This window comes from Blennius ocellaris (assembly GCF_963422515.1).
Source record: "Blennius ocellaris genome assembly, chromosome: 11".
NCBI classification, from domain to species: Eukaryota; Metazoa; Chordata; class Actinopteri; order Blenniiformes; family Blenniidae; genus Blennius; species Blennius ocellaris.
This window is the reverse complement of record NC_137660.1, coordinates 26,397,658-26,413,349: the sequence shown is the minus strand read 5'-3', so window position 1 is coordinate 26,413,349 and position 15,692 is coordinate 26,397,658. Positions and strand designations below refer to the sequence as shown.

At 43.7% G+C, this 15,692-nt stretch overlaps 1 protein-coding gene across 1 annotated transcript in view; it reads left to right on the top strand.

Annotated features, from left to right (window-relative positions):
• The window catches only part of srgap1a (SLIT-ROBO Rho GTPase activating protein 1a), an 82,232-nt gene that overhangs the window by 45,646 nt on the left and 20,894 nt on the right, over window positions 1–15,692 (top strand). The window contains 10 exon segments of the mRNA XM_080504851.1: window positions 290–418; window positions 2,462–2,683; window positions 3,166–3,267; window positions 7,757–7,954; window positions 8,483–8,567; window positions 9,972–9,999; window positions 11,295–11,400; window positions 13,584–13,644; window positions 14,666–14,743; window positions 14,891–15,025. Of these exon segments, the coding sequence (XP_080360977.1) occupies window positions 290–418; window positions 2,462–2,683; window positions 3,166–3,267; window positions 7,757–7,954; window positions 8,483–8,567; window positions 9,972–9,999; window positions 11,295–11,400; window positions 13,584–13,644; window positions 14,666–14,743; window positions 14,891–15,025 (1,144 nt within the window).

The following is a 15,692-nucleotide window of genomic DNA, read 5'->3' as shown; positions in this document are numbered from 1 at the left end:
CCTGGGCTGTTTTTAGTTTAAATTCTTCCTTTTTCATTCTTTGTTCCGTTTCTTGGCTGTTTACTGCCGAATTTAAGTTATTCCCCGTCTACTGTTTGCAGTTGTTTTGCCAGTAATCCAGTCGTCGCTCTGTGACTCGCAGCGTGTGTGTACACACACACACACACACATTAAAAGCACAATCACTTGTCAAAAAAAAGCAATTCTCATCCTCATTAAATCCATCCCGTTTCCCCGTATCCCTCTGTCGCCGTCTGCTTCTCATCCTCGCTTCTAATTCTCTCCCCAGCGTCAAGCCAAATACTCCGAGAACAAGCTGAAGTCGATCAAAGCACGGAACGAGTACCTGCTGACTCTGGAAGCAACAAACTCATCCGTCTTCAAATACTACATCCACGACTTGTCCGACCTCATTGATGTGAGTTGAAAACCGTGTGATTTCAATGACGTTCCGATGCAGCTTCATCTTTTGGCTCGTTTTGGTTGCAGCTCTGGTGTCTAATGTGCAAATCTTCACGACGTATCACACAAATATTAGCATGTTGGGATTGAGTTGGTGAGTTCGAAAGTTCGCGTTCTGGCGCACACAAACATCAAGTGGGAGTTCAAGTGGAAGTTGTAGTTCATTTGCATAAGTTTCTGCTGGAAAACGTCAGAGGCAGACGCTTCGACAGTGACGGAGGAGTTTTACTCTTAATTTATTCATTCTGAAGGCCAATCATTGTTCACGGGTGTTTTTGCTGACCTTTAAAGGCGATTTAAAATCATAATCAGCAGAGCGACTGATGACTTCAACAGCTGGGCCTGGTATAAAAGAGCTTTTCGGCCACCAGTCTGTGGGATGGAAATTACAGTGCAGGACAGAATTAAAGCAGCTTATTAACTTCTCTGATGGAAGACGTTTTTTTTTTTTTTTTTTTTTTTCCTCCCCCTCCTTTCATTCTCAATGTCATTATTGAAATCCCTCTGCTTATATGTGGCGGTTTTCTGACTTTGTGTCACTTTTTGAAAAGTTGCTCCAACTCTTACTTGGACTGCAGATAGTTAACCTACCTCTGAACTTGTTTTGTGTGCTTATATAACACGCAGGTGTGGGTTATCGCTCTGTTTACAACAAGCGCTCGCTCCTTTCTCTGCTGCTTGGGAAGCATATGACTTTGCTTGACCTTTTTTTTTTTTTTTTTCCTCCAACCACACTGATAAACATTGCTTATTTATAAATCCACCTCACCTGGGTTGTTGTTATTATTATTATTTTTTTTTTTTTCTCCAGCAGAGTAAAGTTACCTCTGAGGCTGTTTCTAAGGAAACAGGCGAAGGTCGGGGTTTTAGCAAGCGTTTAGAGTTTTATATTCCAGACAGGCCCGAAGACTAGAGAGCAAAGCAACCTCTATTCAGTGGCGTGCTGTGAGCTGAAATTACCCCTCTCTCCGCTTCTGCTCACAAGCCTTCACATCTCAACAGGGTGTGTGTGTGTGCGTGTGCGCGTGCTGCACTCTGCGTGAGCTGCATGCACAAAATCACACACATTTGTTTATTGATGAAGACCATTTTTAGAAACGAAAATCCAAAAACTGCACAAGAAGACTGGTTTGTGGCATCTTGTTTGCTTATCACCCAGGCTATTTTGCGTGTGTGTATGTGTATTCATGTGTATTTGTGTGTGCCTAGGGCTTGTGCATCTTCTCAAGAGGGACCTTAGCCAAGGTTCTGGTTATTAAAAATCAAAATTAGGTCCTGAAGGTAACATTCAGGTTTTGTATCACTCACTGGTGGAACAAAAAGTCAGTGTGTTATTTTCTGACCGTTTTTTTTTTTTTGGGATTCCAACAACCGCACTTTTTTTGATGTAGACAGCTTCTCTTTCACATATTATCATTGGCTTTGACTGGATGAGGATTTTTACCCTTCATTTAACAAGTTAACGGCATTTACATAATGCATAAACATATGTTTGGGTTTCACATAAATGATGGTGGCATTTGCTTTGGATGTCTTGCACCTGTAAAAGTGATGTCTATGCATTCATCATCATCATACCAGATAACTGGAACGGACACTCGGTAAAGCCCAAATCTTCGCCAGTGCCACATTTCTTTGCTTGCATCACTGGCGTGTTATTCGTTAGCTCATATCTGCTTAACGGCAGCTTCCGGGGGGAAGCGACGGCTCACCGCCGACCTCCAGTGTGTTTTTACAACGGAGGAAATATCTTGCCTCTCCAGGAGGTGCTGTGTCTGAAAATCTAATCAATTGGTCCCATCCCCGAAATTTCATGTGATTCGGGTTGATGGGTTTTGGGTAAAGTTGGTAAAATGTTTAGCACAAACAGATCATGTTTATTTATATATCGTTTCACTGATTCTTTGACTGAATATTCCTCAAACTAAAAACCTTAAAATATTCTAAAGTAACCGTATTGCAAATGCCGTGATATTGATTCTGTCTCTTTTTTGTCCAGTGTTCTGATTTAGGGTACCACGCCAGTCTGAACCGGGCCCTCCGGACCTACCTGTCGGCGGAGTACAACCTGGAGACGTCGCGCCACGAGGGTCTCGACATCATCGAAAACGCGGTGGACAGCCTGGACCCCCGGAGCGATCGGCAGCGGTTCATGGAGATGTTCCCCACCGCTTTCTGTCCACCCACAAAGTTTGAGTTCCAGGCTCACATGGGCGACGAAGTAGGTCGTGCATTTGATGACAGATTGACCAAAAACAGTAAAAAGCTTTGATATGAGTTATTTTAAAAGTCGCCACCGTAGAAGATTTGATGCAGACTTGCGATGCAACTCTGGAGTAGATTTAAAAAAATAGTTCCACACTAAATAATGTCTAATATCTCGCGTTTTAAGTGCTGCTTTTCACGGGTTCGTGTTTTACAAGGCGGGGAATTTGACAAGTCGTGTTATTTTCCCTCCTGCGCAGCATGTGTTTGGAGTTCGGCTGATACCATCCCTCTTTACGAGGCGTTGTCGTGTGGCTGTCTGCATTCATTTGGCAGAAGTCACTGCGGTCTGCATTGCAATCCGTGAAGAATCCGGATGTCTGCAACCCCCCCCCCCCCCTGTTTTCACTGCAGCTTGCACGTCATTTGTTTTCCTGCTGTAGTAGTGTTGCGTCACGGTGTTGGTCAGTGAGGGCGTGTCTTCTCCACGTTTTCCAGGTGTGTCAGATCTCCGTGCAGCCGCCGGTGAACGGTGAGCTCATCCTGAGGTTCCAGCAGCTGCAGTCCCGCCTGGCGACTCTGAAGATCGAAAACGAAGAGGTAAAACGGCGCCACAAATAATTCATCATCACAATCTAGGTGATGTGGCGGAGAGATCCGCTTTGAACGTGTCCGAGATTTTTCATCTGTCTGCGTGAGATTCGTCAGTTGCAAGATGCTGACAGTTGCTGAGAAGTAAAGCTACTCGGGGAAAGTTAACTTTAGCCAGAAGTCATCCAAGGTGAGAGAGGGGGAAAAAAAACAAACTTGCTGAAGATCTCTGAAGTATCAGGATTTCTTTTTTTTTTTTTTTTTTGTGCATATACACAGTACACATGCACACACAGATATACACACTATGTATTTTCCTCTCTCCTATGCCCTGCAGGTAGCCATCAAACCCTCTCTGTGAAGCCTCCATTTTTTTTTTTGCTCCCAGTGGTAGAATTCAGTATCTCGGCTTTTATTGGCACAAACCTGTCCTGCTCTTTTTTTTTTTTTTTTTTTGACATTGAAGGTGCATCTGCGCTTCTCAGCCCGTATTGTTTCACCGTCTCCGCAGTACGCTTGAGTAACCCCACATTTCTTATTGAACAAAGGTAAGAAAGATGGCGGCTTTTGCTGCTTCACAAAGTGAAATCGCATCCATCAGGCCGGCTTTTATATCATGTCTGACCTGCTTCCTCTAAGTAAGCTCTCAACTCCTTTTTTTTCTCTCTCTCTCTCTCTGCACATCGGTGCGCTTTCTTCCCGTCTTTCATGCCCATCCAAAGAAACACTCTAACTCCATGCTATTTACCACGCTTTCATATTTCTCTTGATTAAATTATCTAATGGAATTTCCTGAAAATGCAGACCGTAATGAAGACAGCATCATGAGCACACATGGCGTAATGTTTCTTTTCGAAATAGTTACAGTGTGCCGGTTTTTTATTGGTTCAAAGGTCCATAATCCTGCAGTTTTATTCTGCGTCCCAATGAATCAACAGACACAATCAGACTCTCATTCAAACATACATGCAACATCTAGTCATTGATTAACCTCAAATGTGTGGTTTTTTTTTAGACTCGGCCACAAAACAGAAGTACAGAAACTTGAAAGGATAAAGACAATGTGAGCTTTGGATCATTGATCCATTTGTCTGCTGCTGTAACAGCTTTCTGTGGCTGATTTACCTGTTCAGTTAGCTCGCATATTAAACTAAATAAAGAAAGAAATTGTACCAAACAATTTAGAAAATGACTTTTTGTTGTGTAGAGGAACAATTGGTTAACATACATTCACTTTACTTCTGGAGTTGATTGCTTTTTGCAGTTTTTCGAAATAACCTGGTGCATGTCTGCATAGAACAGAGGTGTCAAACATGCTCCCCATTTGTGGCCCATCAAACTACCAAGCAAAATGTAAAAATTACCCTAACAAAAGAAGAAGAAAAAAAGCTATTTATTTTTATCTAGCAAATTCACATTGGATTTATCTCAAGATTGGAGTAATTTTCGACATTAATTCTTTGGTTTTTGGAAAAAATTAATTCATTTTCTTCTCGAGTAGTTTGTACAACAACCAAGAAAAAATACATAGTTAAAAAATTTAAGGTTTATTGTAGCACTCTTTTACTGGTCAAGCCCACTCCAGATGAGGTAAATACATCGTATACATCACCTTTGCAGAAACGATGTATTAAATATATTCATTAATGCAGTTAGTTTTTCTTCATATAATGTGTTTTATGTAAGAATCAACTGAATAGTAAAGCTTCTGGCGGATCGAAAAAGACAGTTTTTTTTGTTGATTTTGAGGAAGAAAGAGAAATTTGTCGGGGGAAATGAATCCTCAGCTATCATTGGTAGTCTGAATGTGTTGTTTGAGGGCATGTACCCAGTCTAGTCTGGGTCCTGCTGCTGTCGCCACAGTGCACACCGTCCGCAGCATGCACAATATTCCTGCAACTGTGTGTGTGTGTGTGTGTGTGTGTGTGTGTGTGTGTGTGTGTGTGTGTGTGTGTGTGTGTGTGTGTGTGTGTGTGTGTGTGTGTGTGTGTGTGTGTGTGTGTGTGTGTGTGTGTGTGTGTGTGTGTGTGTGTGTGTGTGTGTGTGTGTGTGTGTGTGTGTGTGTGAGCTTTGTCCTTGTGCACTGCCTTGCTGAGGCGGATGTCCTGGTGGGTCAGAATTGGAGGGAACTGCTGCCTCGTGTTTGGATCACCAGATGGCCTCCCTTCCTGGGCACGTTATGCCAGATACATCCTTGGAAAAAGGGGGGAAAGAAAAAAAAAAAAAAAAGAACTTTCAAAGCAAGTGTAGCGACCTACAAGCCCGACGGTGAAATGCGCAAGAAAGAAAAGAGGGCCTGTCTTTATCTGGACAGGAAAACGTTTATTAGAAGTGCAGCTGCTTCCTCAAAACCCCTTTGACTCCTGTTAAATGGCGAGAGAAAACATTGCTGAATAATTTACTCTGCATCAGTGATGGCAGGACGCAATATGAGGAAGAGGAGGAGGAGGAGGAGGAGGACTCTGGTTTTTACTCTGTGTGATGTTGGGGTTAATCTTGCTCAGCTTGAGGCCTCATATAAGAACTTACAATGGATTTTTTATTTTTTTTTAAATTTGTCATTCGATTCAACTTTGGAGGCAATAAGTCTGATGTTTCCTTTCTAATCGATTCATTAACATCATATCTCAGAAAAATGTACGTAATGATGTTCCTCATGCTGCACTCTAGCAATCTAATGCCATCTCTCATTTGTTTGTTTGTTTCTCGCATGATAAATATCAGGGAGGAGCATCAAAGCCTGTGTGTGTGTGTGTGTGTTCTTGTAATCAGATGATCGCAACGACTAAAAGATTCCTTGAAAGCAGTAGACGGCAGCTTGACGCTTAAAGTGTGGGAATAGATGTTGGAGTATATGTGAAAATGTTGCGTTGAGTACAGTTATTTTCATTTTTCACAGTCCTGGTGTTATTGTTGGGCTGAGCAGATGATGACGGTAGGCTAACTCGACTGATGTTGCACTGGAGGAAATACCTGAATCGTGGCTCTCTGCTTAAAAAAAAAAAAACTTCATCCAATGCTCGGGACTTTCTCCAGGTGTGTTGTGCAGCTGCAGGGAGTAATGGGCCTGTACACCCAGTTGCTCTAAGAGCTCTGTAATAATTTAGCCCCAGCAGTGAACACTGGTGACTGTTCGTGTGCTGAATAATGAATAAACTCAACCCTCTGCTGGAAGCAATTCTTTCACATGCATGGCTCCTGTCTGCAACAATGACAGCCGGGCCTCTCGCCTCCGATGGGGCCACTTTGGGCTGAAGCTGTCAATGAGCCCAAACACACAAAAAAAAAAAAAATCAACTAACAACTGTGTATCACGATGACTTACTTCTGTCACGGCTAAGCCAAGGCTGAACTGAAATGCAAATGTAGATTTTACTAGTTTGCATCAGCTCTAAAAAGGCTCTTTTTATCCATTAAAACATGGTTGCAAACTTCTTTAAGTTGTATTTATCCTGTAATTAGTCTAACCTATAATTTTCTTCTTCATGATGGGTTAAATCAGGGGTGTTAAACATACGGCCAGCAAGAAACTCCAATCTGACGTGAGCTACTGTACACATCATCATATGGTTTATACTTTAATTCATTCAAACATTTAGTGCAATCGTTGAGGTTCATGAAGCTGCCTCTCCATTCACATGTTGTCGTCGTCATACGTCATGATATAAAGAATTCAAGTGCGTTGCAAGCTCTGGGAGAAGCACAGTTGACAGGAAGGAGACGGTTATGAAAATGAATCTTAAAAGCCTGAGCGTTTAAACTGACTTTACCTCCTCCGGCCAACTTTCCTCACCTCTGGCATCCCTGAGTGCCTCTAGATTGATTGCTTTCGGTCGGGAGTCGCGTTCAGTAGATCTGTGGGAACGTGTCTCTTGTCAGAACGCGCCTGAATCTTTCAAAGCTTCTCGGCGCGGAGAGAGTGGTTTTTAAGGGGGTGTGACGAAGCGAGGTGCTTCATCTGCAGAGACGGCGACACTGTTAAAGGAGAAGTGACATCTAGCTTTTCAGCCGGAATGTTTCAAGTGAAAATGCATCGTTTTTGCATTTTCGTTTAAAAAAAAAAAGTTTATCCGGCAAGAGCAGTAAAGCTGAAAATCATGCAATTCTCATGCTGGGGCACTAGTGGGTGTTGTTTTTTCTAGTAAAACCACACACACAAGCAGAGAACAATACACTATAAACATTAACTGTCAACTATAAAACTACCAAGTCCCAGGACAATATGAACTGGGGGTCATGACACGACGGAGGAAAACGTTGTTATTGTCAGTGGTCACGTGTGCAGAAGAGCTATTGGCTACGGACGTTGTGCGCATGAGCAGTAACAGCATTTCCTCCGTTTTCCACGGAGATGGAATTAGAAAAAAAAAATTGCGTTTTCAGTGGCTCCAAGGACAGTTGCCGTGTAAACGGGATATCCAAAACGCAACTTAAGCTATTGATTACTGTTCAAGCCGTTAAGTAAAAGTTAAATGACTTTTTTTTTTAACCCACACAGATAAAGAAGACGTCGGAGGCCACGCTGACCACCATCCAGGACATGGTGACCATTGAAGACTACGACGTGTCCGAGTGTTTCCACCACAGCCGCTCCACTGAGTCGGTCAAGTCCACCGTGTCGGAGACGTACCTCAGCAAACCCAGCATCGCCAAGCGGAGGGCCAACCAGCAGGAAACGGAGCAGTTCTACTTCATGGTGAGCGGAGAGGGGAGCAATCCCGTTACTCTGACCTCGAATGTATTTAAAAAAAAAAAAGAAATCTGTACGAAACAGGAATTAATCCCTGGTGCCCACTCGGCTTTCTGCCATTTAAATCATTTCAAACAAAGACACAGAATTTCTCTTGTCGGATTTTAAAACTGCAAAAATCGCTTATTTGGATGTGAGAGGATGAAGTCGCAGCTTTTTATCTGTACTAACATTTGCTTCATTTGTGCATTGTAAACTCTGTTTGTCATGCACCGAGCCTCTTTGAACCCTTTGATCAGCCTGGCAGAGGGGCGACTCCCATAATACTTCCATTTTGTAAAGCGAGCTGCTATCTCGTTGAAGTCGGAAGATGGACATGCTCTGATAGCGGCTTTAAAAAGCCTCTCGGCGTGTCCTTCGCCGTTGGCCGCCTTATCGTAGATTGCCGTCTTAAGAGCGGGCGCTCTGCTTTTGGCACTCATGCGGAGGTTGGCGGGGGGGGGCCGGCGTGTAATTACTCTCCATTCTCTGCAGAAATTCCGTGAGTTTCTGGAGGGCAGTAATCTCATCTCCAAACTGCAGGCCAAACACGACTTGCTGAAGAGGACGCTTGGCGAAGGTACCGGCATGATCGCCTCAACTTTCTCCGCTCTCAAAGTTTCCATGTCTTGTCTTGTGTCGGGAAAGGTGCACTTGCAATACCGAAGCCACCCCCTTTTTTTCTCAGGCGTTTGCATGTTTTCCCTGCGTTTGTGGGTTTTCTTCCAGGAAAAAGAGAAAAATAAAATGGTTGATTGGTGCTTGAATTGTCGGCGGCTATAAATGTGTGCGATTGTTTGAGCCCAGCTTGTTGTCAGTGTTGGGCTGGGAGCAATTTAAATGTTTCCTTTTTTTTATAGTTAGTTCCAGATATGTCAAAACGTACAAATACATATATACAAAAAAATCTGTGTGTACAATTTATTTTTATATATAGATTTTCTTTTGAGCTAACTTGAAGTTTGGCTCAAGTTTTTATTGTTTTTATTCTCTTTCATTGTTTGTGCTTTGAGTTATCCCCCCCTATCCTGCATCGTTATTCCTGCCTGAAGTCGTACACAAAGTAGATGAATGGATGAAAGTCTTACAGGCACATTTACTGTAAATAACTCCTAATCACAATCTAAACAAACAGAATAAGGAATAATTCCCTTTTACGCAGTCATACTGGAGCAATCGTATGTTATGATTCTGTCTGCTTTTCCCCACAAGTCAATGGTCCTTGATGGTAATCTGGGCTTTAGCCAGGCAAGCCGGAGCTGGAGGGGATTGTAAACTTACATTATCCGTCTTAGTGATTGATTCGCTCCCAACTTTAATGGACCGCAGTGTATTAGAGGGGTGGCGGTCATTACAACAGGCTCTCCTTGTTCTCCATTGGTGGGATCTCCAGGAGGCCCGGGCCCGTGTCTGTCAGTCATTGTACCAAGCGCCAGTGCTGGTGGTCCCCGTCAAACACGCCAGCTTAATGAGTAATAGAGCCATGAAATAACTTGGAAGAGAAAGAAAGAGAGAGAGAGAGAGAGAGAAAGAAAGAAAAAAAAAACCTTGCTTCTCCTACATGCTCCTTAATCACATTGTTGTCAATAGGCTGAGGTACAGTGTGAGTCACTCGGCAACATGGGAACAGATGGCCACGCATTCAAAACGTCTCCTGTTCCTCCAAAACCATTTGGAAACCATTTTAAGTTTAAAGTTACTTCGCTTGTCTAAACATGTGTCCGTGTGCCTGGCGATTATTTGAACCGCACTTTTACTTCAGATAAAGCGTGAGCTGCGTGCTATGAGCCGTTTTTGTGTTGACAATGCGTGCGTGTGCTTTTGGGGGGGGGGGGGGGGGGGTTGTTTCCGCCGCACGAGAGGCGAGCAGTCGTGGACAAATGGCAGGTTTGAAAAATGCTCTCAAGCTCTGCAGAGACCTCAGAGACAGGTCCTGACAGGTCCACGCCACGAACTTCACCCTCGCATCTCTTTTTCTTCACAGGCCACAGAGCCGACTACATGACCACAAGGTAAAACACACACACACTCACACACACACGCATGCACGCATAGCTACACAGGTTGTTTTTGACAAAACAAACAAACTCCTTGTGACACATCGCAGCTCCTCGGGTTGACTACTGCAAACTATTACATTGACCTGCTTTTTGAGGAGAAGGCTTTAATTATCATTTTAGACATTTTTCTCATCTTCAAGTGTAGATTCAGTATTTTGAGCCAACGGAGCCAGTAAATAGCCCTGAATTTATTATTAGTTCTGACTAAATGTAAAAGCAATACTTACGATGCATGGATCACTTTTTTAAGCATATTATCCAGCAAGTAAATAAAAATGCAAAAAACACTTCATCTGTATTGATGTATCGATCAATATCGATCCGGATTAAAAGACGAGCTGCTGGAGCGCAAAGTGAAAACACGTCACTTTTTGCGTTCTTATTTCAGAAAAGTGTCAAAGAAGGTTTTGCGTTTTCGCTTGAAAACGTTGCGCAAACTGGCCTTTAAATTGCTTAAATTAATGCCGAATGCACAGTGCTGGTGGTCATACTGCTCTGGCTGATCGGCAGAAGTTTAGTTATCCACCAGGTTCTCAGCTATAATCATTTTCTTATTCCCCCTGATAACTTTTAACTCGCTGAAATTGCATTTGCATTAGACACAGTTTTTCTCTAACAGAAAAGTTTTGTTCATAGTGCAAAGACATGATCTTTTTTTGTTGTTGTCGTTGATATTCAAAGCATTTTTTGGGCCTTTCCAGTTAAAACGTCTGGCTGTTATAAATAAGTCCAGACTCTTTTCATGTCAGTCCAGCAGGTCACAAGGAACCGGGCTAACATCAAGTGACACACACACACACACACACACACACACACACACACACACACACACACACACACACACTAATGGCGTCTGTCCCTCAGTGGGGTCTGTCATGAGGCGGATGCTGACACGCACACGAGGCTCCCGGCAGGTCTGACATTTCCCCGGCCTCTGATCTCTGCACAGGATTGGAAAGATGAGATTAGGAAAAAAAAAAAAAAAAAAGTTAATTCAAGTTTTTCTTACAGTGTCAGAAAATTCCCTCATTCACATGTTGCTCGTCAGCATTTTAAAAAGGTCGACACAGGATTTTTATATTCATACTCTTAATCTCATTGCGATACAAGTTGTCGTAACACAAACTTGCAAACTGTTCGCAGTAGCAGCGAGTACTGGAAGGTACGGCGTCTGGGGGCAGAGATGAGACGGTTTGATACGAGCGCCGCTTTGTTTCCCCCGTTCTAATGCACTCTTTGTATTCTAGACATCCCAACGGGCAGCTCAGAACGCACACTGCCACCCGGCGGGCTAGACCCCGCTCTGTTTTTAATGTTAGGTTATTTAATGGCAATTTGGAGTCATTTATCAAGGTACTCATTACCAGTCTGCCGCTTGACTTTGCTCCTCCTCCTGCCTGTTTTCCTGTCTTGCTCTGACTTTTCTGGCCAGTTCGGTGGGTTCCCCCGAGGCATCTTAGCCAAATTCAACAAAACACACACACAAAAAAAAAAAAAAAACAACACAATATGTGCTAAGATGGATTCTGGAAACCTTCCTCTGGAGCCAGTGAGCTCTTGCTGCCTGCGTCTGAGATCTCTCCGGTGGCATTGATAGATTCAGGAGGAGAGGGGCGGCGGTCGGAGGGATAAATGTTTGTCTCCGTCAGCTCCCCTGACTCACTGCTGACCTGGCATCGCTGAACCCGCTCTGGCAGAGAGCTTCTCTCATCCGCCTCCTCCTCCTCCTCCTCCTCCTCCCCCCCGGGTGTGAGCAGAGGCCAGTGCAAACAGCAGGATAAATGGCAGTCGGGGAGCAGATGCCAGACTTGATAGCACGTGCTGCATCCCTCCTCCGGCCTTTTCGCCGCCTCTCGCTCAGCAGTCCCAACGCCTGTCCAGTTCCCTCTGTTCTCTTTTGGGTTTGATGCCGGCAAAATAGTGGTTTTAATTCAAAAAAAAAAAAAAAAGCTTTGGTGGGCAGCTGCTGTGGTGCTAACCTGGTACTTGCTTTTTTTTTTTCTCTTGTTCTATCCCTCTGTCTCTCTCTCTCTCCATCTCCATCTTTGATCCTTGCGACATTCCTCTTTAGCCGCGGACGACGGAACTCACACACTCGACATCAGGTAGATGCTGAGTCATCTTAAAGGGGGGGGAGCCCTACTGCTTGTCTTTGCTCATTTCCTTTTTATCTGCCTTGCATCCGCCAGATTTTCAGCGTTTGTTCATCATTCCAATTATATTCTGCGACAGACTGAACCGAAGGTGTTTCTTAAAAAAAAAAAAAACTCTTGTCAACTAAGGAATCTAGTTGTCCTTTCAGTGTCTCATATTAACTGAGCTTCTATTACATAATCTGGCTGCACACAGGCCGTGCCTCAACCTCACCTCGCCAATGACGGCTTGTCGATTTTGGCACGGCTGTTGTGTTTTGGCCCGTCGCACCCGAGGGCTGTAAACAGATCTACTGTATCAGTAAAAGCATGTACTGAGTCACTGTCGCCGGCATTGAGGCGCAGGAACAGCTGGCGCCGAGGCCGGAGTGGAGCGCCGTCCACGCCGACGTGCCGAATACATTTCCTCTGACGGAGACCAAACCTCTCCGTCTCATCTGAGTGTGTGCCTCTCTAGGATAAGCGCCAGCTAATTTAAACACAGCATGCCCCCTTGATCTGTTGCCTTTTAACAAAATATAAAAGTATATTTAGCAACCATGGAGCCCAATTCAACTATATCCAGCAGCATATTTCTGTGCTTGTTGTATCCAATTAGTGATTTTTTAATTTTGCGTGTGTATTTTGTGTTAATCAACAATCGTGCGTCCTTCTGGGAGACTGGGCACGAACCAGCAAACAGCTGCTGAATTCAGTTCAGTCTGTCTCAGGAGGGAAAGTAACGCTTGCTTTGTATTCCGAAATAACCGACTTCCCTCACTCTGTGTGTGCATGATTTGACACTCTTTGCTTTCACGGTGACCAGTGTTTATTTTTTGTTGTCTTTTTTTTTTAATTAGAGCCCAACCAATACATGTGCAAATACAATCCATCAGTACTGTGCCAAGGTTTTAGGCAGGTTGTTGGTTAACTGCAGATCTTCTGTGGAGGTATTCTGGTTCAGGGGGGGGGGGGGGGGGGGTGCCATCACTCCCTCTGTTCCTCTCTGTGCCGCAGACATTTTCTTTGATAAACACTGGCTGTGTGGTTCCAGGTTGTGTTCTGCTGCTGCTGAATAAATTTGGAGCCAATCAGACTCTCTCCCGCTGGCATTACGTGATTCATAAGTAGCGCCGGCCTAGAACTTTTGCACAGTACAAAGGACTCATTGTTGATAAGATGATAAAAAAATACCTTGGTTAAAAACAACCTTGTTGTGCAATTAATTTTTCTGTTTATGCATTAATAAAAATAAAAAAATCTACCACTATCTTAACAACTAATGTATTTCATACCATTGTCAGTCAATTCGGTATTGGTTTGGCTCTAGTGCCTGTACATGGAGCAAATAGTTATTAAATACACTAATTTTAAATGTTTTTTTTAATAAATTTCCACTGAAAGGACTCCGGACAAGCGATCCCTCGCGTGGTTGAAAGCTGTATCCGCTACATCAACTTGTACGGTGAGTGGCAATGACACCTCTTCTCGATGAACCTAGTCTTGTAATCCCATTACAATGTTGTAATCAATCCCCTGCCTTTCTGGAGCAAATTGTTTTGGGCGTGCTCGCAGTTTTACATGTTAGGATTTCTCTTTGCTCCACTTCATTTACTGTTCTGGGAAAGTGCAGATCCCATCCTGTTTACCGCCACGCTGCATTTTCCACCCCTGTTAAACACATTTTAGTTCAGAGGGTACACACCGCTCAATTTATTCAAAATGTGCAATAATAACCCTTTAAATTTAAACTTTAAAGTTTTCCTTGGTATCACAGTATCTACGTGTTGAAAATCTTGTTGTTCTCAGAAAAACCAAACAATTGATCTGGAAAATCTCGTCAATCTCGAGATAAAGTCAATATTTAATGAAACCTTCTGGTGTAAAATACAGTGAGATGTAACAAAAACGTCTGTAGCTGCTGAGTTTTGCAGATGTTTTTCTAAACTCAGCCTGACGGCATGGCCTTGAGGCTTGAGTTAGTTACATTTCATCAGTGATATCTGAGCTCAGGTCTCCGTGTTGCGTCGTGTCCACTACTTTGGCGGGGTCCGATCGGGGCCTTAAATTTGCCACCCCTGTTAAAGACGTTAACAGTTTTCATACTGGATCTTCCACAGATGCGACAGTCGTGAGATTTCTGCTCGGGGACGTTCAGAGAGAAATCTAAAAATGAGACCAACGGAAGACTAATTATACTTTATTCCAACTTTTGACCTCTTGCTTTATTACGTTTTAATCCCAGCTGGTGGACACTTTGGCAAAGGATGATTGCTGCCTCCCTAAATCATTATTCTCTTTAATTAGCAAAGTGAAGAGGATTAATGGACAGGATGTACCTTTTAAGTCCAACTGGAAGAAGCTTCTTTTTGCCAAGTGAAGGTTTTTTCTATTTGTGGTCATCGGAAGCATGTCGTGCATCTTAAACTCTTGTTTTTTTTTTCTTATTTCCTTTTTTTCCATTTATTGTGTTTGTTTCTCTGCAGGCCTTCAACATCAAGGAATATTTCGTGTGTCTGGATCCCAGCTGGAAGTCAATGACATCAAGAACTCATTTGAAAGAGGTGCGCGAGTCCGTTTGATGACTACAAAGTTTTGCAGAAGACCACATTAGATTAAAAGAAAGCTTGCCTCATTTTTACCAACACATCCAGGCAGGTTTCACAGAGTTAGAGGTGTGTAACTGACCGGGTCTCCCGTCTGTGTTTCAGGAAATGACCCCCTGACAGACGACGAGAATAATCATGACATCAATTCGGTGGCTGGCGTTCTCAAACTGTACTTCCGGGGCCTGGAAAACCCTCTTTTCCCCAAAGAGAGGTTTAACGATCTGCTCTCATGCATCAGTAAGAACATTGAATCCATCCTACTGTTGAATATTTGTTTTGTTTTTTGTGGTTTTTTTGTTCAGTCATGATGTCGGTTGATTTATTTTTATCCACTGAAAGTTCTTTCGCACACAGACACCCAGTTTATCTCATTTAGATGGGTTTGGATGAAAAAATGTGCAGTGGACCCCCCCCCCCCCCCCCCCCCCCCCCGTACTTTTTCACTCCTGATAACTCGGGCTCGCGGTACGTGTTGCGTGTCGCACATTTCTGATGAGCTGACTGCACCTCGCTGGGTGCAACCTGCTGAATCGGCGGAAAATAGAAACAAAACTCCAGCTCGCTCCCACTGCCTCTGTCTGCATCCCGTCGAGCCGTTGCTTTTAATGCTTGTTGTCAGAAATACGCCGAGGCTGTGCAGATTTCGCAGATGCACCTGATAAACATTCTCACAAAAAAAACGAGGGGGGGGGCATAAACAAAGCTCGGGAGTCTTGTTTTCATTGCTTTCGCTGGAAGTAGTTTGAAATTAGTCGCCTGGTTTCCCAGTCGGTGGCATGAGAAACTGTCACCAGCATGACGACTTGTGTTTTTGACCGCTGCCCTGCGGTATTCCGGCACCGAGAGGGGAGACCATTTGGCGTGTCGTGGCACAAAAGGCCGTCCGTTGCTTACAGAATCACGG